The 27,540-nt window shown below is 43.2% G+C and overlaps 1 protein-coding gene across 5 annotated transcripts; it reads right to left on the minus strand.

The window, feature by feature from the left end:
* Positions 1-10,944: 10,944 nt before the first annotated feature.
* Positions 10,945-25,987, minus strand: GIMAP1 (GTPase, IMAP family member 1). 5 transcript variants are annotated; one of them, XM_059711519.1, is made up of 4 exons: positions 25,869-25,968; positions 25,117-25,154; positions 16,255-16,303; positions 10,945-15,317 (listed from the first exon to the last, which is right to left on the minus strand). In XM_059711519.1, exons 2-4 carry the CDS (start codon positions 25,129-25,131, stop codon positions 14,452-14,454), a joined length of 930 nt encoding a protein of 309 aa, XP_059567502.1. In that variant the 5' UTR covers positions 25,132-25,154; positions 25,869-25,968; the 3' UTR covers positions 10,945-14,451. The 5 variants fall into 5 exon arrangements, with proteins under 5 accessions (XP_059567502.1, XP_059567503.1, XP_059567504.1 ...); XM_059711520.1 differs by lacking the exon at positions 25,117-25,154 and having other exon boundaries at positions 25,869-25,987; XM_059711521.1 differs by lacking the exon at positions 25,117-25,154 and having other exon boundaries at positions 25,782-25,985.
* Positions 25,988-27,540: the final 1,553 nt, after the last annotated feature.

Raw genomic sequence — 27,540 nt, forward strand, 5'->3', positions numbered from 1 at the left:
AGAACTAAAGCCAATCCTTCTCAGACTATTCCAAAAAATTCAAGAGGAAGGCGCACTTCCAAATTCTTTCTATGAAGCCAGCATTACCCTAATCCCCAAAACAGATAAAGACACCACAAAGAAAGAGAATTACAAGCCAATATCCCTAATGAACATAGATGCTAAATTCCTCAACAGAATTATAGCAAACCAGACCTAGCATTACATTAGAAAGATCATACACCATGACCAAGTGGGATTTATTCCAGGAATGCAAGGCTGGTACAGTATCCGCAAATTAATAAACGTGATATATCACATAAACAAGTTGAGAGACAAAAATCACAGAATCATATCGATTGATGCAGAAAAGACATTTGGCAAAGTCCAACATTCTTTTCTGATAAAAACGCTTAGCAAAGTGGGAATAGAGGGATCACATCTCAACATAACAAAAGCCTTATGTGACAAACCTACAGCCAACATCATACTCAATGGGCAAAAACTAAAACCATATCCCTTAAGAACAGGAACAAGACAGGGATGCCCACTTTCACCACTCCTGTTCGACATAGTACTAGAAGTGCTAGCCAAAGCAATCAGACAAGAAGAAGAAATAAAAGGCATCCAGATTGGAAAAGAAGAAGTAAAATTGTCATTATTCGCAGATGACATGATACTGTACTTAGAAAACCCTAAAGACTCCATCAAAAAATTATTAGACCTAATAAATGAATTTGGCAATGTAGCAGGATAAAAAATTAACCCCAAAAGATCTATGGGATTTTTATACACCAATAGTGAACTTACAGAAAAAGAAATTAGAAAAACAATCCCATTTACCATTGCACCAAAAAAATTAAGATACCTAGGAATAAAGTTAACCAAGGAGGTAAAAGACCTATACCCATAAAACTACAGGACGTTGAAAAAAGAGATAGAGGAAGACATAAACAGATGGAAGAACATGCCGTGTTCATGGGTTGGTAGAGTCAACATCATCAAAATTTCCATACTACCCAAAGCATCTATAGAATCAATGCACTCCCCATTAAAATACCAACAGCATATTTCACAGACCTAGACAGAACTCTCCAAAAATTCATCTGGAATAAAAACAAACAAACCTGAATAGCTGCAGCGATCCTGAGAAAGAAGAACAAAGTAGGAGGGATCTCAATACCAGATATCAAGCTGTATTACAAAGCCACTGTTCTCAAAACTGCCTGGTACTGGCACAAGAACAGACATATAGATCAATGGAATAGAATAGAGAGCCCAGAAATCGGCCCGAACCACTATGCTCAATTAATATTTGACAAAGGAGGTAAGAACATACAATGGAGTCAAGACAGTCTCTTCAATAAATGGTGCTGAGAAAATTGGACAGATACAGGCCAAAAAAATGAAACTAGACCACCAACTTACACCATACACAAGAAAAACTCAAAATGGATAAAGGACTTAAACGTAAGATGGGAAACCATAAGATTATTAGAGGAATCCACAGGTAGCAAAATCTCAGATATATGCCAAAGGAATTTCTTCACTGTCACAGCTTGTAGGGCAATGGAAATTAAAGGGGAAGTAAACAAATGGGACTATATCAAAATAAAAAGCTTCTGCACAGCAAAAGAAACCACCAACAAAACAACAAGAAAACCCACTGCATGGGAGAACATATTTGCCAATGATATCTCTGATAAAGTTTTAATCTCCAACATTTATAGGGAACTCATACAACTCAAGAAAAGGAAGATAAACAACCCAATCAAAAAATGGAAAACGAACCTAAATAAACACTTTTTGAAAGAGGACATACATAAGGCTGAGAGACGAATGAAAACATGCTCAAAGTCATTAATCATCTGAGAAATGTCAATGAGGTACCATCTCTCTCCTCTCAGAATGGCTATCATCAACAAATCAACAAATGACAAATGGTGGCGAGGATGCAGAGAAAAAGGAACCCTCGTGTACTGTTGGTGGGGATGCAAACTGGTGCAGCCACTGTGGAGAACAGTATGGAGTTTCCTCAAAAAACTAAAATTGGGGAGAAACCAAGATGGCGGCATAGGTTAACGCCAGAGATTGCTGCCCTCAAACAACCACTTCAGAGATATAACTAAAGGACAGAACGGACATCATCCAAAACCACAGGAAGGCTGGCTGAGTGGAAATTCTACAACTAGGAGGAAAGAGAATATCATACCCAGACTCAGAGGAGGCGCAGTGCTGAAGTGAAATACTCAGGTGCGGAGTGCGCACGCGGAGCGGGCTGGCGGCGGAGGGCGCGGTTGTTGTTTTCAATCGGGAAGGAGTTTCAGACTCTGAGCTCCAGGTCCGGTCGAGTCTCTGGGGACCAAGACTCAAATGGGAGAAGCAGGACTGTCTGGCTTCGGTCGGAACTCGAAGGCAGCTTTCTCTCCGAGGTTTGCAGCCATTGCTGGGACTCTGAGAGGCAGAGCCCCTGGGGAAGGAACTGAGTGCAGCAATAACTGCTCGCTCCGCCCGCCCTGTAGATCCCCGGGGACCTGCCCCGCCCAAGCCCTGCACAGAACCATTTGCCAGATAGCCTCAGGCAAAGGCTAGATTAGCACCGCCCTAGAGATCCAGCACAGAAGCCCTCCCACTGCAGACACAGCGGACTCTCATAGCCAGTTAGCCTGGAGGTCAAATCACCCCCAGTATTGCCGACATCAATCAAGGCTTAAAGGCAACAAGACTGCGCACAAAGACCACTAGGGGGTGTACCAATAAAGCATAAAAAATGCGGAGACAAAGAAACAGGACAAAACTGTCAATGGAGGATATTGAGTTCAGAACCACACTTTTAAGGTCTCCTAAGAACTGTCTAGAAGCTGCCGATAAACTTAGTAAGGCCCTCGAAAAGACTGGTGAGACCGCCGATAAATGTAGCGAGATCCTCAAGAAATCTAATGAGACCCTCGATGTTGTGATAAAGAACCAACTAGAAATTAAGCATACACTGACTGAAATAAAGAATATTATACAGACACCCAACAGCAGACCAGAGGAGCGCAAGAATCAAGTCAAAGATTCGAAATGCGAAGAAGCAAAAAACACCCAACTGGAAAAGCAAAATGAAAAAAGAATCCGAAAATACGAAGATAGTGTAAGGAGCCTCTGGGACAGCTTCAAGCGCACCAACATCAGAATTATAGGGGTGCCAGAAGATGAGAGAGAGCAAGATATTGAAAACCTATTTGAAGAAATAATGACAGAAAACTTCCCCCACCTGGTGAAAGAAATAGACCTACAGGTCCAGGAAGCTCAGAGAACCCCAAACAAAAGGAATCCAAAGAGGACCACACCAAGACACATCATAATTAAAATGCCAAGAGCAAAAGACAAAGAGAGAATCTTAAAAGCAGCAAGAGAAAGAAACTCAGTTACCTACAAGGGAGTACCCATACGCCTGTCAGCTGATTTCTCAACAGAAACTTTGCAGGCCAGAAGGGAATGGCAAGAAATATTCAAAGTGATGAATACCAAGAACCTACAACCAAGATTACTTTATCCAGCAAAGCTATCATTCAGAACGGAAGGTTAGATAAAGAGCTTCACAGATAAGGAAAAGCTAAAGGAGTTCATCACCACCAAACCAGTATTATATGAAATGCTGAAAGGTACCCTTTAAGAAGAGGAAGAAGAAAAAAAAAAGGTAAAGATACAAATTATGAACAACAAATATGCATCTATCAACAAGTGAATCTAAGAATCAAGTGAATAAATAATCTGGTGATCATAATAGAATCAGGGACATAGAAAGGGAATGGACTGACTATTCTTGGGGGGGGAAAGGGGTGTGGGAGATGCGGAAAGAGACTGGACAAAAATCGTGCACCTATGGATGAGGACAGTGGGTGGGGAGTGAGGGCGGAGGGTGGGGCGGGAGCTGGGAGGAGGGGAGTTATGGGGGGAAAAAAAGAGGAACAAATGTAATAATCTGAACAATAAAGATTTAATTAAAAAAAAAACTAAAATTGGAACTTCAATTTGACCCAGTGATCCCACTTCTAGGAATATATCCCAAGAAATCAGAAACACCAATCAGAAATGATATATGCATCCCTATGTGCATAGCAGCACAATTTACAATAGCTAAGATTTGGAATCAGCCTAAGTGCCCATTAGCAGATGAATAGATTAAATACTTTGGCACATCTACACAATGGAATACTATGCAGCTGTAAAAAGGAAGGAACTGATACCATTTGCAACAGCATGGATGGAGCTGGAGAGCATTATGCTAAGTGAAATAAGTCAGTCAGAGAAAGATAAAGATCACATGCTCTCACTCATTTGTGGAATATAATGAACAACATAAACTCATGAACAAAAACAGATGTAGAGACAGAGAAGCATCGATCAGATGCTCAAAACTCAGAGGGAAGGCAGGGGAGGGTGGGGGTGATGGGGAAAGATCAACCAAAGGACTTGTATGCATGCATATAAGCATAAGGGATGGATGTGAACAACAGGGGGTAGGGTGAGGGCAGTATTGGGGGGATGAGGGGACATTAGGGGGATAAAGACACATTTGTAATATCTTATTCAATAAAGAAAAAATAAAATAAAATACAAGTATGTTCAATAATAAAAAAAAGAAAGGGGATTGCTAAATGCCCCCCTCCCCCCACCACCAACCCCAGCAATGAGGACAGGTCCTTGGAGTGGGTGGCCAAACAGTAACTAGAGACCAGAGGGCTGGGGCTGTTTGCTGTGTGTGTCCCCTTAATCTGATGTTTCTTGTCAGAGTCTTCCAGCTGCCAGGCCACCTCTCATTTCCTTTTTATGACTTGTTAAATAAGCAATGTGTGGAAGAAGAGGCTAGCAGGCAGTGATGGACCCCTAACCCCACCAGATTCAGAAACAAGCCTCTGTGACACAGAAAAGTTCCTATTGGACACTAGCTCCCTGAGCCCTACCCCCCATCCCACTCCAGCATCCATCGCAGGAGCACCTGCTCAGCCTTGCTCCCCAAGGCACTTCTCAAGGCTCTTCCTGTAGAACGTTCCTGCTTACTGGAGACAGACAGGCACTACTGATCCACAGAGGGCCTGGAAGACCAACTCTAAGAACTTGACATTGATGGGCTCTGCAACCCCAGGTGCTGGCTTCCCCCCTCTGCCATCGGACAGAGCAGCCTGTGGGGCTTATAAGGACTGGAGCATTTTGTATGGGTTTATTCTGGTGGCAACCGGGAGCAAGGCTATGTTCCTGTTTGTCAACTGACTGCACATTTAAGGCTGGAGCAGTGAACACAGAACAATTACCTTACAAAGATATATGGAGAATATAATATGGGCTTAAGCTCCCACATTCTGTTGGTCAATTCCAATAGTTTTATTTGAAATATTTGCAGATCAAGGAAGCACTTCTTATAGGTGCTGTTTTATACTGATTATTACATAAGAAATTGATTTATAGCATCAAACCACCTAATATACAAAAGTGAGGTCAGAGGGCCTAACCTTGAATGCAGGGGGAAGTCCTTTAAGGCACAGCCTGAAAGAGCACTTTACTAGATGGAATGGTGGATCGCAGCTGTTTTATAATAAGAAGATGCCGGTGCTAGAAAGTTCAGACAGTGGTCAGAAGTCCGTAACTAGGAACCTAGTGTATGGAGGGGTATGGAAAAGTCAATGTCATCATTCATTTTCCACACACTTGCTGATCCCATTTTATATGCCAGACACTGTATTAACTAATGGGGACAAAGATGACAAAGTCAGAATCAAAGTTTCTGAAAAAGAAAAATCACTAAAGAAATGCTTTTGAGCCCTGACCGGTTTGGCTCAGTGAATAGAGCGTCGGCCTGCGGACTGAAGGATCCCAGGTTCGATTCTGGTCAAGGGCATGTACCTGGGTTGCGGGCACATCCCCAGTATTGGGCGTGCAGGAGGCAGCTGATCGATGTTTCTCTCTCATCGATGTTTCTAACTCTCTATCCCACTCCCTTCCTCTCTGTAAAAAAATCAATAAAATATATTTTTTTAAAAAAAGAAATGCTTTTGACCATGAGGAGAAACTGTTAAACATTCTCTAAGAATAAATGCTTCAAATTACTGAGAGCACAATTTGAGAATCAGGTTGGGGAGGCCATGTGACATTTAGCTGCTCTCTTTGCAGTTTATATAAATACCTGCCACCATCATTATAATATTTTCACAGTAATAATCATCAGGCACCCAAACTTGACTCTTCTTCCCAAGACAACTGACAAACAAATGGGAATTTCATGCCGCTCTTTGTGCAATAGCCATTCCATTATGGCAGCTGTTTGAAATCTTTCTATGAGTAAGCAAATGCCAAAATATATTTTTAAATATTTATTGGTGAAAGTATTACGTATGTCCCCCTATCTCCCTCATTGACCCCCTCCAACCTGCCCTTGCCCCCTGCCCCAGGCCTTCACCACCCTATTGTCTGTGTCTATTTGTTATCGCAAATGCCAAAATATTGGAAAACTCAACAATTTAAATGATAGATACTGTGGTAATCTTTGTATTACCAAGTGTACTAAAAAGACATGAGCTCTCCAGAGCTACAGTTCTAGTAAACTTAGTCCTGATTATTTGGATATTTTTGATTATTTGAAAATTTTTTAAATCTTATTTTTCAAAGGAGCTTATTCACAATAGAATGTGATCTCTGAGGCCCAGACATTTTTTAGACCTAACATTGAACCTTAGTCAAAGTGAGACCTGAGAAGGGTCATTGAGGAAGGTTCAGTTCAAAATTATCTCGGGCCCTGGCCAGTGTTCTCAGTGGTTAGAACATTGGCCCGTGCACTGAAGGGTCTTGGGATTGATTCCAGGTCAGGGGTATTTACCTGGGTTGCAGGTTTGATCAGTCGCCAATGTCAGGGCTCCTGTGGGAGGAAATCAATTGATGTCTCTCATATCTATGTCTCTCTCTTACTTCCTTCCCTTTCTTCCACTTTCTCTAAAGAAACCAATGGAAAAAATATCCTCAGGTGAGGATTAACAGTTAATTCAACACGACCATGTTCATAGCATTATATTCTCATTAGCTCCATCAGAAAGTGTCATAGTTTAAAAAAATATAAAATATTTTACACTATGCCATTTCCTTTTGGAACTGATTAAAGTAGTTTATTTTGTCTTAGTAGAATGATGTAGTCCCAAATAATTAAGTTATGATTTTTAAGGACATATATGTAGTATAAAAAGGATAAACAGGTGAGTAAAGAAGCAGTTTAAGTTGGATGAAAAGCCTGGATTGGTGAAAATGTTCAGAGGGGCCAGTAAGGAAAATAAGTTCCAATTCTGATTTTTGTCAATATTTGTCCTTAGGAAATTGCTTAACTCATAGTAGGTTATTTTCCTCTTTAAGTCAAAGGAAGTTAATGATAATTATCCCTCAAAGTTCATGAGGTTATTTACATCATAAAATATTAACAACCATCTGTTCCCCCAATGCCAGCTCCTCTATGAGCCTCAGGTCATCAAAGGAAACCCTCCCAAGCTCGGAGCTCCTGAGTGGACCCAGGATAGCTGCTGAAAACAGGAATTAACAATGGACTTTATTTCAGCCATACTACACAGAGCCCCTCACTGCTGCAGCCAGCATGCCCCTCAGGTTCCCCACCCTTGGTCTCCCATTGCAACACACCCAACCGTGTAGCGCCCCCCTTGGGCCTTCCTGGGTCCTTTTACGCTTGTGGCATCAAAGTGCTGTGTAAAGGTGGGTCCTGTGCATGGCTAAGATAAGGAAATGCCTTTCTTTAAACTCTTCTCCCACATTCAGAATAGAAACAAGGAAAGCCTTATTTATTTACTTGCTTGCTTGGTTGGTTGGTTCTTACACAACCTAAGGATGGCATCTGGTTTTCCAATGGTGTGGCCTTGAAGAACTTTCGTGGGCTGGCCCATCCCCTGTCAAACCCGATGGTACAGCCACCAGCCTCACCTCCCTGCTCTGCAGCTTCTGCCAAAGCACCAGCTACTCCCTGGCTTCTCCAAGAGCCGACAGGACTTCTTAGTTTAGCTTAGTTTAGCTTAGTTTAGTTTAGTTTAATTTAGTTTAGTTTAATTTAGTTTAGTTTTGTTTTTGTAAGAGCCATAAAGCACGCCAGGAAATGGAATGCAGGCTACAAATGCAAGTTGTCAGTCTGCAACCCCAGGAGAGCCCTTACCAGAACCTAACTACGCAGCAGCCTGATGCTGGACCTCCAACCTGCAGACTGTGGAAGACGCATTTCTGTTGTTTATGAGCCACCTAGGCCATGGTGTTTCCTTTCTTTCTTTTCAGCTGCCCTAACAGACGAAGAGAGTGTCTAAAATTCTAAAAAAAAAAAAAAAAAAAGAAAGCTAAAAATAATATTTTTTTCCCCTCTTTGCCATGAATCCATTTTTTCTACTAAAAACAACCAGCAATTTCTCTATTTTTCAAAAGAGGAAAGATGCATGGAGACTACTGAAACACTTTAGGACATTTTGAAGTTAGACAAATTAATTTTAAAACGGTGTGCCTCTTGTCAAAAGGGAGACTTGAAACCTTAAAAAATGAACTTTGGGCCTTTGCAAAGTTGATAGGGTTCAGTTTTCTGTGTCATTAAAACTCTGTCTGCAGCCACAGGATTCCTGTGGAAGGAAGTGTTAGTTTCTGCTCAGCTCCAGGTTCCTTTCTTGCCAGGTGTAGCCCTGTACTGTGGGTCCTGGCCTGAGTCGGAGCCTGGCAAGTAGCAGGCAGAACAGGACCAAGGCGCTCAGCATCATGGCTTCCCCATCCTTCCCACCACCATCCAATGGCGCAACCAGACCAGCATCCCTGGCTCCCGCTGTCCAGCACTTGGTCCACCTAGCTCTGGGCTGCCAGGCACAGCCACTCCATGGGGCAGAGGAAGCGTCAGACCTCACTAAGATCTCACATTTGAAAAGGAAAGGAAAGTAGTAGCTGGGTTGGACAAAGTGACCCCCAGATCTGACAAAGCCTGTGCCTATGCAGTAGAGAATTCTGGGGCAAAGACTGACCTATAGCCACATCTTGCTTGGGCAGACACTGGGAGCTCTGCTGAGCTGGGCCTGGGAAGGGCATGGCTTTCTCTCAAAAGCTAATGTCGGTTCTTGTAGCAGGAAGCTGTCAGCTAACTGCTAACTAAATTTTATTTTTTTCCTTTGCTTTTTTAAGCTGTACATTAGATTCTTAGAAGGATACTAATTACTGAAAGTGACTCAAGCCAAAATAAAATCTGAATATACCTATAACAAGTACAGAGGTTAAGTTAAAATAAAACCCTATAACCAAAGAAAAGCCCAGTACCAGATGGCTTCATTGGTGAATTCATTAAACATTTAAGGAATTAACACCAATACATTGCAGACACTTTTGAAAACCAGAAGAGGAATTACTTCACCATTCATTGCATGAGATCAGTATTCTTCAAAGATATATCTATACTAATAAAAAGGGTAATATTCTAATTAGACCAGATAGACTGGATGTCTTCTGGACGTCCTTCTGGAAAAAGCCACAGTGGTGGGGACCAAGGCAGAGGCAGTTAGGGGCCATCAGGCAGGCAGGCAAAGCGGTTAGGGGAGATCAGGCCAGCAGGGGAGAGCAGTTAGGAACAATCAGGCTGGCAGGGGAGAGTGGTTAGGGGTGATCAGGTCGGCAGGGGAGAGCAGTTAGGGGTAATCAGGTTGGCAAGGGAGAGCAGTTAAGGGTGATCAGGTCAGCAGGGGAGAGTGGTTCGGGGCATTAGGCAGGCAGGCAGGCAGGCAGGCAGGCAGGCAGAGGTGGTTAGCAGTGATCAGGCAGGCAGGGAGAGGGTTAGGGAGATCAGGCCAGCAGGGGAGAGCGGTTAGGGGTGATCAGGCAAGCAGGTAGGTGAGCTAGTAGTCCTGGATTTTAAGAGGGATGTCTGACTGCCAGTTTAGGCCCAATCCTGTGGCATCGGGATTGGGCCTAAACTGGCAATCGGATATCCCCCAAGGGTTCCCAGATTGGAGAGGGTGCAGGCCAGGCTGAGGGACACCCATCCCCCACCACCGTGCATGAATTTCGTGCACTGGGCCTCTAGTTTGTGTATATGAGATTCTGTCTTAGTGAATAAAAATTATACATCTTTTTTAGACTGTCCTGCTTTGGTTTAAAAAACAACGAATCAAAACCTCACTCTCCATCCTCCCCACTTTATATTAAAAGGCAGGAAAAGTCAATTTAACAACTTTTTAAATTTCTCACATATTTGGAATTTTGGATACATTATGGATAAATATCAAGTGTGGACCAAAAAACATTCATGTTATTCCCATCAGATTTAAAGAAGACATATTTGTGGTTATTTCTGGTACCCATTTGTTTTCTTTGACTACTTAAAAGACTCAATTCAAATTTCCTAGCTTCAGGAAAAGGGCTGTTTCCTTTTGAATGTTCTCCAACTGGTTTTCCTAGCTGTTTACCTTCTGCTGCCTGTTATTTCAGTTGTCTGATTGTTTTCTCTTTCTTTTTCATTCTTGATTTTCTTTATTTCACAGTCTCATGATGTTGCCTGAGAAAAGTTGTTTTGTGCTGTGCTTCCTGTTTTGCAGCTTTTGGTCTCATTGTCATTTGTTTTCTAGGTGACTGTTTTTGACATTGGCTTATACTTTGCCCTTGTGGTTTCACACTCTGGGTGACTTCTGGTGTGGTCTGAGACCAGGGACTTGTTTTTTGTTCAGAGTTTTTGAGTCTAAAGGTTGTTCCAATATGGGTTCCTCGCTGGGCACTTCACTAACAATTGCTATATAAGTGACCAAGTCCATTAGAAATACTGTGTGAAAATTTCTTCAGGGAATAGGCACCATAATGCAGAACCTTGTACCTGTTTATTAACACATAGCCTGGTGGCACATGTAATAGTTACATTGAGCTCCTTCTCACCTGGGCACCAAGAAAAGTATGTAAAATTAGAGGCTACTGTTTTGGAAGTAAGTTTGTTTTTTAACACTCAATACTTCTCTTTATCTTAAATTTAGGATCACATAGGAAGAAGCAACAAGCAAATTGTTTCCTTGAAAAGAGTTTGGCTACAAGGCCAAACTCATCATAAATGGGGTCATTTTAGTCCTTGCACTATAGCACTTTCTTCATTTGTTGCAAGTAGAAGAGTGTTTGTCCTCCACAGCAGGAAACCACTGTGTGTTGTCATCTGTACTAACTATTGTTAACTCAGCAGCAAGCCTTCCACCCTATATCTCTGAATCTGTCCTGGCCCTAGACACTTTTGTGGCTAAAGTTTCATGATGTTACTGAACTTAAGAGTTTCCCGCTTGGGACGTTCTATTTAAGAACAAAAAATGGTTGTCACAAGGTAGTTTATTTCCGTTAGCAAGTAAAGGAGAGGGGCGATTCACATCCAAAACTCTGTCTCTCCAAAGGGAGGCATAGCCAGTGCTTTTATACACTATTTGGTCAATTAGCATTGATTTCTTCTTGGCAGTTGGCTACAATTGTGGTATTGGCTTGGGTTCCTGTGAAGCTCATTCCTCCTGAAGCTATGCTTGAAAAATATTGTGCTACATTTAAACTCCTAGCAAGAATTCATGGCAGAGTGTGGCTTGCTATGTGCCATCTACACTTTCTAGGCCCCGGTTTCCTCCTTTGTCAGAAATAGACAGTCTCTCCTGTTTAAAGATCTCCCAGAACCAATGTGAGTGGACGGAGTAGGAGGCTGTTCACAGCCTTGTAGAGATATGACCCTTCGTGTTGCCAGTGTTCTGTGAGGCTGATTCTCAACTCATCCAGGATGATATCTCCCCCCTGACCAGGCTGCTGCTCTTAGAACTTGTATGAAGAGACTAAATTACACCAGGCTGAGCATGCTCACTGGTGAGCGAGGGCTGGCCAGGGGTGAGTAGAGACTGAAATTGTCCCTTCTTGAGCAAGGTCATCCATCCTCTGAGTGGAAAAGGAGTGAGTGAATGTTGGGACCAGGGGACAGACAGGTGGGGAACATTATCTGCTCTTCCCATAACAAAGGAGATTTGCTTCAGCAATGGGTAGCAAAAAAGGGGGGGAATGGGCATGTACCCCTTGCTCTGCGATCCTTCAGTGATAGTGTCCTGAGTGTCTTCCATACCCAGAAAAGTTCCTATTCAGACATAGATTTTTGACTTTGGAGGACAATCAACGGGGTCTTTTCTCAGATTCTGATGACGGTTTAGGGAGTCTTGATACTGCTGATAGGGTAGTGAAGAAGATATTTCTGTTACCTTTCCATTGGAGTTCCAGCTCAATTCCATTGTAGCCTGAGAACATAGCCCATATGATTTCAATTCTCTTCAATTTGTCTGAGATTTGTTTTATGGCTCAGGATATGGCTTGTCTTGGTATATGTGCACCTGAAAAAATATGTCTTCTGCAAATATTAACTTCTATAAATATCAATAGATCCCTTGATTGAGGTATTAATGGAATTCTTATAGATCTTTACTCATTTTTTAATGTAGCTGTTCTGTCAATTGTTAAGAGGGTGGTGAAGTCTGTAACTATAATAGTGGATTTTTCTATTTATCCTTTCAGTTGTCAGTTTCTCTTTCACATATTTCCCATATTTGTTGCTTGGGAAAACACATCTGTCAGCTTGGTGGAGTGACCTATGTATTGATATATAATGTTCCTCTCTGTCTCTGGTAATTTTCTTTATTCTGAAGCCTGATTTATTTGCTATCAATATAGCCATTTCTTCTTCCTTTTGCATGAGTAATATTTGCACCACTTACCTTTTCTATCCTTTAATTTTCAACATGTTTCTATCATAATATTTGAAAGGACTTTTCTATAAGCAGCATATGGTTGGTTCTTGTGTTTTAATCTACTCTCCCAATCTCTGTCTTTTAACTGATGTGTAGGCAGCAAACACACTCTCTTCCCTAATGGCATGGATGGCAGCCATAGTAAGGTGTGCCTGTCCTCTGGAATCCCTGGGTGCTCCTTCCTACATTCCCAATCACCTCAATCACTGTCCCGTGGGGATTCTTTGAGCTCCATTCCTACCACACCAAAACACAATAATCAAGATGCAGTTTCATTGCTCACACTAGACACTTTGCTATTCTTTTTTTCTCATTTATTTTCATCAGTGACCATCTCCTTCATCAGCAAGAGTTTTCTTGCAAAAAGATATTGACAAGTGGACAAGACCAAAATCAAGGTTCCTTATCAGTGCCTCTGCTGGGATCTGTGCAGAACCCTTGGACCACAGTGTCCTTGGCAACCAAGGGAATGCCAAGTCTCAGCAATTGGCACTGGCATTCCTCTTCGTGTTCCCAGAGGTTTCTGGCCAGGGCTTGTGGGCCTCTTGTTCCAATATGTACTCAGCTATTGCAGTTATTTTTCCCTGTTACATGTCTCGTTAGTGATGGGAAGGCATCAAAGACCTGGGAATCACTGTCTGAGGAGGCACTGGGTGGAGGATACTGTAGGAAAGAGATCTGGAATTACCCAGCAGTATTGAGTTTGTATATGAAGGTGGAGATGCTGAGACAGAGCAAGTGTGGGTGAACAGGTGAGCCATGCTAACCTGGCTCATTTTATCTGGGTCAGAGAGTGAACTCCCCCAGGTCTGCACGAAACTCTTTTCCTCACCTTGTATCACCAATACTTAGTCCACAAAGACCTGTTTGCCCTTTCTTTTGAGATTGAAATAAAAATTTCCAAATCTTCTATTTTTTAAAAATTTACCCCTGAGTTGAAAAGCATACTCTCACCCTATGAGTGTGTCAGCCAGTGAGAAAACTCCTCTTTGGGAATACATTTTCCACAGGGCTTCAGTGGCTCCTAGAGACTCAAGTCTCTGGTTGAAGTTTTCTTGGACTTGTAGAAGACTCTGCATTCACACTGTGAAGGGGTCTGAATGGAGATGGAGGGGGAGGCATCCCTTCTTGGGACAGATGGGCAGTTCAGTGTCTTGTCTTCTTGTGGGTACTCACCCCAATGTGTGTGTGCACTTGGGTGCGTGGTTTTTGCAGAAGGGGTTAAGAATGACAGAGCAGTGTCTTTGTTCAATGGCCATATAAGCAGATGAACAAACATCTATAAATATTGATTTTCGTTAACACAAGTGAATGTCCAAGGTTTTATTCATGCAATTCAGATTCAATTGAAATAAATGGGTCTGGACTGAGGCTTTGTGTTGGTTCTGGCCCTTGGTCCTCTGAGGAGACCAGGGATGATTCCAGGATCTGGGACAGCAGCCTGAGGTCAGTGGAAAACAGGCAAGAGCAATACTTACTGGGCTCCAGTAAGAAGAGCTCAGGGAGGGCCAGGTCCTAGGGGCAGGTTTGAGGGGAGATGGGAGCGGGCAGGATTTTTGTCTTTGGGTTGGTAGGTTACTGCCAGTAGGGACACAAGGAAAGCCTGCGGGCCCTGGACACACAGACACCAGGGAAGAGTGTGATTGTCAGGTGATGGTTCCAAGTCCTACTTATATCCACTCTGTCACTCAGGACGGACCTCGTCCACGGCCTGAGACCAGCGTCTGGAGAGCACTACACAAAGCAGGAACAGGACGCCCAGCAGCATGGCTGTACGCAACTTTGAAGCCTTCACCCACCCACACAGCCGGCCCAGCAGCCCGCGCCCTTGTCGCCTCTGCACGGGGCTTGCCAGCCTCTCTGCCACCCTTCTCAGCTTCTCCTCGGGGCTGCAGAAGGCCAGCTCCTGCAACAGGCGATACACATCGTTGGAGTAGGGAACACCCGCGTGGTCCCGCACCAGGCGCTCTACCAGCACTAGCAGCTCCTGTGCCTGGTCCTCCAGTTCCCCACCCATTGCCCGGTTGTCGAAGGCGCACACGCGGCCCCCGCACTGGGTCACCAGAGCCCGCAGGGCACGGTTGTCCGTGTCGCGCACGTACTCCTGCAGGGACCCGCCGGCCAGGTCCTCCTTGCGCGTGAACAGCACGATGGTGCGCTTCACCACGTTGTCTCCAAAAAGGTCCTTGAGCGCGCTCACGGCCTGCTCGTCCTGCGCAGTGAAGCGGCCCAGCTGAGTCACCAGGAGCAGCGCGTGGGGCCCAGGAGCCGACAGCAGGTAGCAGCGGGCTCGCTCCTGGCACCCCGGGTCTGTCTTGGGGACTAGGGAGCTAAAAAGGTCTGGGGTGTCCATGACTTCCACGTGCCACCTGTCCCACCTGCGGCTCCCCACCTCACAGGTTCTGGTCACCGAAGTGGCTGCGAGTCTGGAGAGGAACCGCCTTTGGCCCAGGATGCTGTTCCCAGTGGCGCTCTTCCCAGCCCCTGTCTTCCCCACCAGGATGAGCCTCAGCCTGGGCTCCTGCAGGGCCTGCGTGGTGTCTTCGGAACCTGGAGGACAAGTCATCTGTGAGCTTCCAAACCTTAAAGCAATGTATCCTGGTTGTCTGGACCTGGAAGTCCTTGGAACAAGAGCAACAGTGCCTCAACTCTGCTTTTCCAACCAAAGCCTTATGAACTCAGGAGGATCTTCACCAAGTATCCCTGTCACCCTGGCTTCACCATGTGCACCTGTAGATGCCCAGCACCTGGAGGGACTTTCTCTAGGGGAATCCCCTTCATCGTTCCTGGCATGACTTCACCTCCATCATCCCTGGTGGTCCACACTCTGCAGAGCTGTCTTTATTTGAGGCTTCAGTGGCCTCTGCTGTACTTCTCCCAGATTCCAGCCCAGGAAGATGATCAGGAAGGGGCAGTAGCCTGGGGGTGAAGGGCTATCTGGAGTCCCAAACAGTCTGGGTTTGACTCATAGACCCGCCATTGGCCAACTGTGCCACCTTGGAAGGTACTTAATCTAAGTAATAAACCTTTGCTCAAAAACGGGAATAACAGTAACAAATTTCTTCTGGGGTGTTGAAAGGATTGGATGAGATCACCTCCTTCCTTCTTCCTTCTGCCTGCTAATCCTGCTGCTTGCTAATGAGACACCTGTTTAACCCTCCATCCTGGTTCTCTAACATTCTACCTGGTGAGTCACATTCCATTTATTGCATGATCTGGTACCCTCTACAGCCTCTTCTGTGGAGATCAGAGTAGGTTTTATTATCCTCATTTTATAGTTGGGAAATGAAGACGTAGTCAAGTTCATATCTCTGAAATGGGCAGGGGCAAAGACCAAGCTAAAATGCCTATCTCAGGGCTCTTGCTTTTTCACTCCAGACACCTCAGAGAGCCTTTTGGGGTTGTCTGTTCAGTTCTGAGTTCACCCATTCCCCTCATTACCCAGAACTCACACCTGGAGGCAAGTATGCAGTGCATTTATTCTTACCATAGGCACTTTCTTCATCTCTTGCCATCTTCCGTCCTCCCATGCTTACCTGAAAGAGTCCCAAACACAATTTGTTCATTCGTTCATTCATTCATTCATTCATTCCTCAAATAGGTATAACAACCTACATTATATCAGGCCAAATCCAAAGAGTTAGTGACACCACAGTGACAAAGTTGTGGTTCCTGTTTCCCCTGAATGTCAGAACAGAGCAGTGATGGCGAACCTATGACATGCGTGTCAGAGGTGACATGTGAACTCATTTTTTAGGTTGATTTTTCTTTGTTAAATGGCATTTAAATATATAAAAATAAATATCAAAAATATAAATCTTTGTTTTACTATGGTTGCAAATATCAAAAAGTTTCTATATGTGACACGGCACCAGAGTTAAGTTAGGGTTTTTCAAAATGCTGACACACTGAGCTCAAAAGGTTCGCAGTCACTGGAATAGAGGGAAGGACTTTGGAAGGGCCTGGGCTGGGTTTGGACTGTGAGAGGGTTTGGTGACCTTGGTTTTGCCTTTACAGGGACATCAAATGCGAAGAGTAGAGGGGAGATTGTAACAGTCTATGTCAGTGAGAAAATTTTAGATATTAAATTTTCCCAGGTAATTCTATGTTAGTGACCAAAGCTGTAGATACTACGTCTTTTCAGGAGATTCAGCAGCCGAGGGAGACTTTGGAAAACCATGAGAAGTGGAAAATTTGGCAAGAAAAAGGGAAACACTTAGGTAGTTGGCCTGGGAGACAGACAAGAAGAGAATTGGAATTTTTGTTTTGGAAATAGGAGAAGAAACCTATGTTCCAGGTGATCTGCAGCCTCTGACTCTGCTCTCAGGCGTCAAATCATTGTCTTGTCTCAATGTGTTTAAATATGTTCGGTGTCCTGGAAAGATTGGGACACACCCCCACATCAATTCCTGATATCCTGCCCCCAAGCTGAGACTTCTACAAGTAAAGTGGTTCTAGCCAATCAGTCAGTATTTAATACAATCAAACACTCTGTGCTCACTGAGTCCCTGTGCACAGTGCAGTCTGTCCTCAGTCTGCTTCTCCAGCCTCAGGACAATGAAACCCCTCAATTACATGCTCCCCAGAACAGAATCTGGCCTTTCCCAGCTGCCTTGTGCCCTCAGGCCTGTGACTGTTCAGCCTCCCCGACACTTTGTCTGAGTCCTTTCTGTACTTCTCCTTCCATTTAAAATTCTACCTCTTCATGTTGTCCACCTGGTTACCATAGGTTATTGTGTTCTCTCCAGTTGGCACTGCACAAGGAGAAGCAAAGGAAAAGGCAGGCTGAATACCTTGTCTCTTGCCAAAAGACTTAGATGATGGACTGTCCGGGTCCTCAATTCAAAGGTGTTCAAGTATCTGCAGGAACTCCCCTCACGCCCAAAGACTTAAGTAATGTTCACTCCCATGGAAATCAACACAATCCCATGTCTGAAACCAGAGAAGAAATAGAGATAGAGCTACAGAGGCAGTAAAAAGACAAGACAATTAGCTAATGTAAGGAATTCTGGCTATAGGAGATGAGAAGATACAGGGAACTCACAATATTATAGGATTCCAGGGAAGGAGAAATAGAGAAACTGAGACAGTTAAGTTAAAACAAGGCCAAACAGTGTGGGCAATTTACATCCAGTTTGTAACTCACAAACCATTATCTTTCCCAGCTAAGAACACAAGAGCAAATGGTTAAAAAACCTCTCTAATGAGAGAATGCAGAAAGGGAAGGGGAAAGGGAAAATGGACAAAAGGGCAGATTTACTACCTAAGCAGAGAAGCCAGCAGTCTCAAGGCTTGGCAAGATAAAGTTGCCAGGTGCTTCTCATGAATTCTGGGAAGGCCACAACAAAGTAAAAACAGGAACCTTGAGAATTAATCTGTACCAAAATAGATAGCAGAGGAATTAAGTCAGCAGGTGGGTATATAACACCTCACATCCCCACCCAACTTGCTCTTCAGATTATTTGAGAGCCCTTCTGAGCTTCATAAGCCAGATTTATAGGTTTGCTTGTTTGCTTTTTCAATAATGGTGCATGCTTTAATAAATTGGCTTTACACAATGCAGTCAAGATCTCTCACATAAATTCATTCATATGAGAAGACAAGGATCAAGACTGGGAACAGCCCTCTTTCACTGACTCAGGGTGCTGTTGGTAACATCACCCTGGTGTCTTAGAGAGTTGTCTTTAACAACAGTACCTGTGGGTATGCCCTTTAGAACTTCCCAAAGAGTTTGGAGTGGGATTTAGAAAGTTCCAGAGAAAGGTCCAGAGAGCAAAATATGGGGGCACAAACACATACTATCATAGAAGAATGGAAAACACATAAGATCTTATATGTTAAAACTCCAAGGGACCAAGTCTATTCATTTAGTCCAGGGTTTCCTAAACATCCTGTTTTTGGGGATTTCCTTCTTTTTGGTCAGCTCCTCACAACAGCTTGCATGACATGGTTGTGGGTGAGCCACATAGTCAGCCAGCCTGAGAGGAGACTCCATCCATGAATGGGACAATAATATTTAAGACAGACTGAACTACAACAGGAGAACCCAAATAACTCAAGTTAGGGGCTATCATAGAGCACCCTGCTCAGGAGATTTAGGAGACTGCACCACTGGGTCTTACAAAACACCTGCTACATAAGACCACCCCCAAAATTCAGGAAGCATAGAAGTTTGATCTAATACATACAGACAAACACAACATGGGGAGACAAAGAAACAACTCCCAAATGAAAGAAAAGGAGGAATTGCCAGAAAAGGAACTAAATGAAATGGAGGCAAGTCAGATAAATACTCCAGAGTAATGGTTATAAGGGTGCTCAAACAATTCAGTGAGAACTACAAGCAATATGAATAATAAAGAAATTAATGAGAATATTAAGGGATTTAATGAGATCTACACCAACACGAAAAGAGAGGTTAAAAGAATAAATGAGAATCAATTGGAAATGAGTAACAACATAACTGAAATAAAGAACACCATGGAGGATTCAACAATAGACTAGAAAAAGCTGAGGACTAAATCAGTGAATTGGCAGAAAAGGTAGAAAAAAACACCTATTCAGAGCAGAAAAAAAAATATTAATAAGCAGGAGGAGAGTTTAAGGGAGATTTTGGACAACATGAAACAAACAAACAAAATCCACATAATAGGGGTGCCAGGAGGAGAAAAGGCTGAGCAAGCAATAGAAAACCTGTTTGAAGAAATAATGATAGAATACTTCCCTGACTTGGGGAAGAAAATGTCACACAATCCAGGAAGCACAGAGAGTCCCAATAAAGATGAACCCAAAAAGACTCAACCAAGGCTAATCATAATTAAAATGGCAACATTAAAGAAAAGAAAGAATCTTAAAGATTGCAAGAGAGAGACAGAAAGTTACCTACAAGGGAACTCCCATTTGACTATCAGCTTATTTCTCAATAGAAACACTTCAGGCCAGAAGGGAGTGTCATGAAGTATACAAAATAATAAAAAGCAAGGGACTGAATCCAAGACTACTCTATCCAGCAAGGTTATCATTCAAAATTTAAGTTGAAATTAGGAGTTTCACAGACAAAAAATGCCAGTGGAGTTTATTATCATCAAACCAGCAATGCAAGAAATGCTAAAAGGACTGTTGTAAAAAGAAGAAATAGAAAGGGGAAAAAGAACATAGGCATAAAGAATAAAAATGGCAACAAACAAGTGCCTATCAATAATAACATTAAATGTAAATGGATTAAATGCTCCAATAAAAAGACATAGGGTAGCTTAATGGAGAAGAAAACAAGACATATCCTGTATAATAAAAGCATAATATGCAAATAGACCAAATGGTGGACCGACCAGTTGCTATGATATGCACTGACCACCAGGGGCAGACACCCACTGTGGTCAGTGTGCTCCTACAGAGGGAGCGCTGTTCAGCCAGAAGTCAGGCTCATAGCTGGCGAGCACAGTGGCAGTGATGGGAGCCTCTCCTGCCTCTGCTTCAGGTGGGCGGTAAGGATCGATGGGTCCAGGACTGCGAGAGCCCCGGACTGCGAGAGGGATGTCTGACTGCTGGCTTAGGCCCGCTGCCCCCTGGGGGGATCGGGCCTAAGCTGGCAGGTGGACATTCCCTGAGGGGTCATGGACTGTGAGAGGGTGCAGGCTAGGCTTAGGGACCCCTCCCCAGTGCACGAATCCTGTGCACTGGGCCTCTAGTGATATATCTATCTATCTATCTATCTATCTATCTATCTATCTATCTATATCTATCTATCTATCTATCTATCTATATATATATATATATATACACACTAGAGGCCGGGTGCATGAAAATTCATGCACTGGAGGGGGTGTCACCCAGTCCGCCCTGCTCTCTCTCACAGTCCAGGAGCCCTCAGGGATGGGAGGTGATCCAGTGATCAGGGGAAGGCAACACCCCATCACATCTCTGCTGCTGCCATTGCCAGCAGCATAAGCCTTGGCCAGCCCTGGTTACCTGAGCCTCAGGCGGCCCTGGGCAGCTGGTCAGCTGCCATCTGAGACTTGCCTGCACCTCAGGTGTTGGCTGGGCAGCCACCATCCAAGGCTTGCCTGTGCCTTGGGCCATCCCTGGGCAGCTGGGCAGCTGCCATCCGAGGCTTGCCTGTGCCTTGGGCTTGCCCTGGGTGGGTGGGGGGCTAAGGGGACTGGGGGACTCTGGAGGCAGGTGTGTGGCAAGGCCGGGCCCACCTGGGGGCAGGCCCAGCCTTGCCATGTGCCTGCCGCCCCAGCAGGGCTGAGGGGACTAGGCGCCGCCATCTTGTGGCTGTGGGCACAGCCATCTTTGAGGGCAGGACAGTCAATTAGCATATTCCCTCATTATTGGCTGTGGGCGCTGCCATATTTGAGGGCAGAGCAGTCAATTAGCATATTCCCTCCTTATTGGTTGTGGGCGCTGCCATCTTTGAGATGGCGTGAGGGTCAATTAGCATATTTCCTCTTTATTAGATAGGAGATATATATATATTACAAGAGACCTACCTCAGAACAAATGACTCACACAGACTGAAAATGAAGGAATGGAAAAAAATTTTCCAGGCCAATGGAAAAAAATATAAATTTGGGGTAGCAATACTCATATCAGACAAAATAGACTTCAAAGTGAAGGCCATAACAAGAGCTAGGGAAGGCCACTTCATAATACTAAAGGGCTATATACAACAAGAGGATATAACTCTGATAAATATGTATGAACCCAATATAGGAGCACCTAAATATATAATAAAACTTCCGGAGGACTTAAAAGGAGAGATAGACAGCAATACAATCATGGTAGGGGACTTTAATACTTCAAACACTTTATTGATCTTCTAGTAAAAAAATCAGCAAGGAAACAGCAAACCTAAATGACACACTAGTTCAGATAGAATTAATTGACTTTTCAGAACATTTCACCAAAGCTACAGAATATACATTCTTCTTAAGTGCACATGGGACATTTTCAATGATAGACCACATGTTTGGACACAAGCTAAATTTCTACAAATTCAAGATTAAAATCATGTCAAGCATCTTCTCAGATCACAATGTTATAAAATTAGAAATCAGCTATAATAAAAACACTAAAAAACATTCAAACATGGAGTCTAAATAGCATGCTGTTAAAAAATGAATAGGTTACCAAAGAGATCATCAAGTAGAAATAAAAGAAGAAATAAAACACATCCTGGAAACAAATGAAAATGAACATACAACAACCCCAAATGTATGGGACTCAGCAAAAGCAGTCCTGAGAGGAAAGTTCATAGCACTACAGGCCTCCTTAAAAAATAAGGAAAACTTCTAATAAGCTGTCTAACCCAACAACTTAAATAGTTAGAAAGAGAACAACAAGAAAAACCCACAGTAAGTAGAAGGGAGAAAATAATAAAGATCAGAGCAGAAATAAATGACATAGAGGCCAAAAAGCCAAACCAAAACAAAACAAAATAATACAAAAGATCAATAAAACCAAGAGCTAGTTTTTTGTAAGAATAAACAAGATTGATGAAGTTCTAGCCAGACTCACCAGGAAACAAAAAGAGAGGACTCAAACAAAATCAGAAATGAAAGAGGCAAACAAACAACTGACACCACAGAAATACAAAGGATCATAAAAAAATTACTATGAATGACTGGGAAACCTGGATGAAAGGGACATACTCTTAGAAAAGGACAATATTCCAAAAATCAATCAGAAAGAATCAGAAAACCTGAATAGTGTGATAACTACTGATGAAATTGAATCAGTAATAATTAAAAAAAAATACCTTCCAGTAAACAAAAGCCCTGGTCCAGACTGGACTTCACAAGGGAGTTTTACCAAACATTCAAAGAAGAAATAATACCTATCCTCCTCAAATTATTACAAAAAATTCAAGAGACAGGAGCACTTCCAAGCTCTTTCTATGAGACAGTATTATCCTAATTCCAAAACCAGACAAAGACATTACAAAGAAAGAGAATTATAGGATATAGAATTATATCCCTGATGAACAAAGATGCTAAAATCCTCAACTAAATATTATCAAATCAGATCCAGCAACACATTAAAAAGATTTATTCCAGGGATGTAAGGCTAGTACAGTATTCACAAATCAATAACTGTGATACCAGTGGGAGCGCTGCTCAGCTGACCAGGATGAGTGGCTGCTCCCACAGTGGGTTGATCCCCACAGACCATGCCCCCCCACCAGTGCATGAATCCGTGCACTGGGCCTCTAGTATTCTAATAACTGTGTATGGTGTCAGATGGATATGAGATTTATCAGGATGATCACTTAGAAAATTATATTATGTCTAATCACTGGGGTATACACCTGAAACTAATATAATATTGTATGTCAACTGTAATTGAAAAATAAAAATTGGTATAACAAAAGAAACAAAAAAAATTAACTGTGATACATCACATAAACAGATTACAAGACAAAAAGCACACGATCATATCAATTGATGCAAAAAGAGCATTTGACAAAATTCAACACTTTTTAAAATAAAAACTCTCAGCAAAATGGTAAGAGGGATCATACCTTAACATAATAAAAACCAATATCACAAACCTGCAGCCAACATCATACTCAATGGGAAAAAATAAAATAAAGTAAAAATAAAAAAGGAACAAGACAGGGGTGCTCACTTTCACTACTCTTCTTCAACATAGTACCAGAAGTCTTAGCTATAGTGATCAGACAAGAACAAGTAAGAGACATCCAAATTGGAATGGAGAAAGTCAAACTATCATTATTTGCAAATGACATGATATTGTACATAGAAAACCCTAAAGACCCCATAAACACACTACTAGATTTAATAAATGAATTCAGCAACATAGCAAGCATACAAAATTAATGCAGAAATTGATGCCATTTTTATACAACAATTTGGAACTCTCAGAAAGAGAAACTAAAAAAGCAATCCCTTTTACCATTGCAAGAAAAAATTTAAGATACTTAGGAAAAATTTAACCAAGGTGGTAAAAGACCTATACTCAGAAAACTATAGGACATTGAAAAAAGAGATAGAGGAAGTTATAAACAAGTGGAAGAATATACTATGCTCATGGATTGGTAGAATCAACATAATTAAAATGTCTATACTATCCAAAGCAATTTATAGATTCAATGCAATCCCTATTAAAATAAAATGACATATTTTACAGATCTTGAACAAACACCCATAGAATTTACCATTATATGAAAATAAAAAAATACCCCTGAATAGCACAGCCATCTTGAGAAAGAACAACAAAGTTGGAGTCACAATACCAGATATCAAGTTATGCTACAAAGCCACTGTGCTCACGACAGCCTGGATCTGGCACAAGAACAGACATATAGACCAATGGAACAGAACAGAGATCCCGGAAATTGGCCCAAGCCACTATCCTCAATTAATATTTGAAAAAGGAGGCAAGAGCATACAATGGAGTAAAGATAGTCTCTTCAGTAAATGGTATTGGGAAAATTGGACTGATACATGCAAAAAATGAAACTAGACCACCAATTTACACCATACTCAAGAATAAACTCAAAATGGATAAAAGACTTAAATGTAAGAGGTGAAACTATAAAAACCTCAGAAGGAACCATAGGCAGCAATCTCAGATATCTATGATAGCAATTTGTTTACCAATACATCTCTTAGGACAATGGAAACTAAGAAGAAAATAAACAAATGGACTATGTCAAAATAAAAAGCTTCTGCACAGCAAAAGAAGCCATCAACAAAATGACAAGAGAGCCCAGTTCATGGGGAACAGATTTTCCAATAATACATTTGATAAGGGGTTAATCTCCAAAATATATAAGAATCTCATACAACTTAACAAAAGGAAGACAATCCAATTAAAAAATGGGCAAAGAACCTAAACAGACACATCTCTACAGATAGCCAAGAGATATATGAAAAAATGCTCAAAGTCACTAATCATCCAAGAGAAGCAAATCAATACGACAATGAGCTATCACCTCACACATGTCAGAATGGTTATCATCAACAAATCAACAAATGACAAGTGCTGGCAAGGATGTGGAGAAAAGGGAATCCTTGTCCACTTCTAGTGAGAATGCAGACTGTGCAGCCACCGTGGCAAACAGTATGGCGTTTCCTCAAAATATTAAAAATTGAACTCCCATTTGACCCAGTGATCTCACTTTTAGGAATATATCCTAAGAAACCAGAAACACCAATCAGAAAGGGTATATGCACCCCTATGTTCATAGCAGTTTAATTTACAATAGCTAAGATCTGGAAATAGCCCAACTACCCATCAGAAGATGAGTGGATAAAAAAACTGTGGTACATTTACTAGTACACAATATATTACTATGCAGTTATAAAATAGAAAGAACTCTTACCTGTTGAAACAGCATGGATGGACCTGGAAAGTATTATGCTAAGGGAAATAAGCCAGTCAGAGGAAGATAAGTATCACTTGGTCTCACTCATATGTGGAATCTAATGAATAAAATATTTCCAGATACATAGAAAGGTGGAACAGACTGTTAAACCTCAGAGGGAAGGTGGGGGAGGGTGGATGGGTGGGAAGAGATCAACCAAACAACTTGTATGCATATACGCATACCCTATGGACACAGACAACAGGGTGGTGAAGGCCTGAGGTGGAGTGCAGGGGTGGGCTAGAAGAGGACATTGGGGGAGTAAAGAGGACATATGTAATACTTCTAACAATAAAGATAAAAATAAAAGAAAAAGAAAGAAAGAAATCTCTTTGTCTTGTCGGATATGCAGGTGCGGAGTCTTTGCTGTGTTCTAAAGCATGTTTTGGCTCCTGTAGGAGAGTGAGCAGATCCCTTTCTTCCTTGTTAGGGGAGTTGGTTGGGAGGGGGCTTAGTCTGAGCAAGAGAGTGGGCATCCAGGCTGCAGGAGATGCTTGCCACTGCTCCTCAAGCTGCTGTGTGTGAAACTCAGGCATCCTTACACACTCAGGAGTGTGGAGTTACTCTTTCTACTAGTAGATCCCACTTCCCTTCCTGGTACCTACTAGAACGGAGGTGCTCACTCAGCGAGCTTCTTGGAGGCACTGAATTCTTCCAGGTCCTCACAGCTCCTATTCCCTGGCCCACTCCCTTCCCCTGTTGGCGCTCACCTTTCCTGCAGAATCAGTGACAGGCTCTGAGACTGGCACAGAAGGCCCTGACCTACTGCTGTCCTCCAGTTGTGAGTGCAGCAGGCTCTTCCTCCCAGCACATGGGGAAGTGTCCTGCCTCTCAGACCTCAGAGGCAGGAAGCCCAGGGAGGGGGGCCCAAGGGTGACAACTTAAAGAGACAGTAACATTCACCAGTGAGTCAGTGGGATGGGAAATTTCTAAGGGGAAACCCAGATTTGGACTGCAGTGATGTTCTCAGAAGGTCCCTGTGACACCAGCACTTGTCCCCTCAGGGGCTATAACCTCAGCGGAGAAGAGCATTTTAGGTTTCTGAGGCCTGTTTTCACTTCTAGCCTTGATCAGGAATCTTAACCGCTTTTGCCTTTTAGGTCTTTTCCTATAAAATGGACTCTTGAGAGCCTCCTTCTCTGGGACAGTGCCACCAAGGTGGTCCTGGTGCCAGGAATCATCTGCAAGGTCTCCTGGTTCTCAAAGGAAAGGAAGGCCTTTTCACTATTAAAAATGGGAGAACAGGGAGAGGATGAACACTTTCCTTCAGGGCTTACTCTAGCCATCTCTGTAAGTCTCTCCCACCCGAGGGTCATGAGGTAGGTGAGGAAAATAGCCAGTCACTGCGTGGATGGAGGGAAGGGGGCTACAACAGGATTATGCTGATAGGGGGCCTGACCTGGTTAGGTCATTAACAAGGATGTGGCCATGCCCAACTCACTCACACTCTTTGAGTTGACTTTTCCCATATATAGTGATGGGTTTCACTTAGTGTGAAGCTAAGGGGCTGGGGTTTAATTTCCTCCATTCGTGCCAGCTTCCTATCTCTAGTGAAGAATACAATTCCCACTAACTCTAACTAGTTTCCCCCCAGCTTTCTTGAGATATAATTGACAGGTAACATTGTGTAACTTTAAAGTATTTGACATGTTGATTTGACACGTTTACATATTGGAAAAAATAATCACCAGTTTAGCATTTGCTAACACCTGTATCAGGTCCCATATTTACTATATGTTTTCTGTGGTGAGAACATTTACGATCTATTCTCTTAGCAACTTTCAAGTACATAATACAGGATTATTAACTGCTAGAGGCCTCATGCATGAAATTCGTGCAAGAGTAGGCCTGCCTTCCCCAGCTACCAGTACTGGGTTCCTTCTGGCACCCAGGACCCAGGCTTCCCTCCAGCCAATGGCAGGCACCTGGGACCTGGGCTTCCCTCCAGCCCTGGCATCATCAGGAAGGACCTCTGGAATGATGTCCAATCTAATATTATACTTTTATTATTATAGATTATTATAGACTAGGGGCCCGGTGCACGAAATTCGTGCACTGGGTGTGGGGCAGGGGGGAGTGTCCCTCAGCCCAGCCTGCCCCCTCTCACATACTGGGAGCCCTCAGGCGTTGACCCCCATCACCCTCCAATCACAGGATTGGCCCCTTGCCCAGGCCTGACGCCTCTGGCCTAGGCGTCCGGCCCGGGCAGCGGGGACCCGCAGTGGTAGCGGGTGGCGCCGCGATTGCGCGGGCTCCGCCCCTGCCCCTGCAGGATGCCTCTGGCCTAGGCGTCCGGCCCGTTCAGCGGGGACCCGCAGCGGCAGCGGCCCCGCCATCGTGGGCTTCGCTTTAGGCCCAGGCAAGGGACTCCTAGTTCCTGGG

This window comes from Myotis daubentonii, chromosome 10 (genome assembly GCF_963259705.1).
Source record: "Myotis daubentonii chromosome 10, mMyoDau2.1, whole genome shotgun sequence".
NCBI lineage: Eukaryota > Metazoa > Chordata > Mammalia > Chiroptera > Vespertilionidae > Myotis > Myotis daubentonii.

What these genes read in the sequence shown, in the direction of transcription:
- GIMAP1 (XM_059711519.1), bottom strand. An exon ending in AGATGAAGAAAGTGCCTATG is followed by an intron (nt 15,318 to 16,254) that starts GTAAGAATAAAT and finishes CTTGTCCTCCAG; the next exon opens with GTTCCGAAGACACCACGCAG.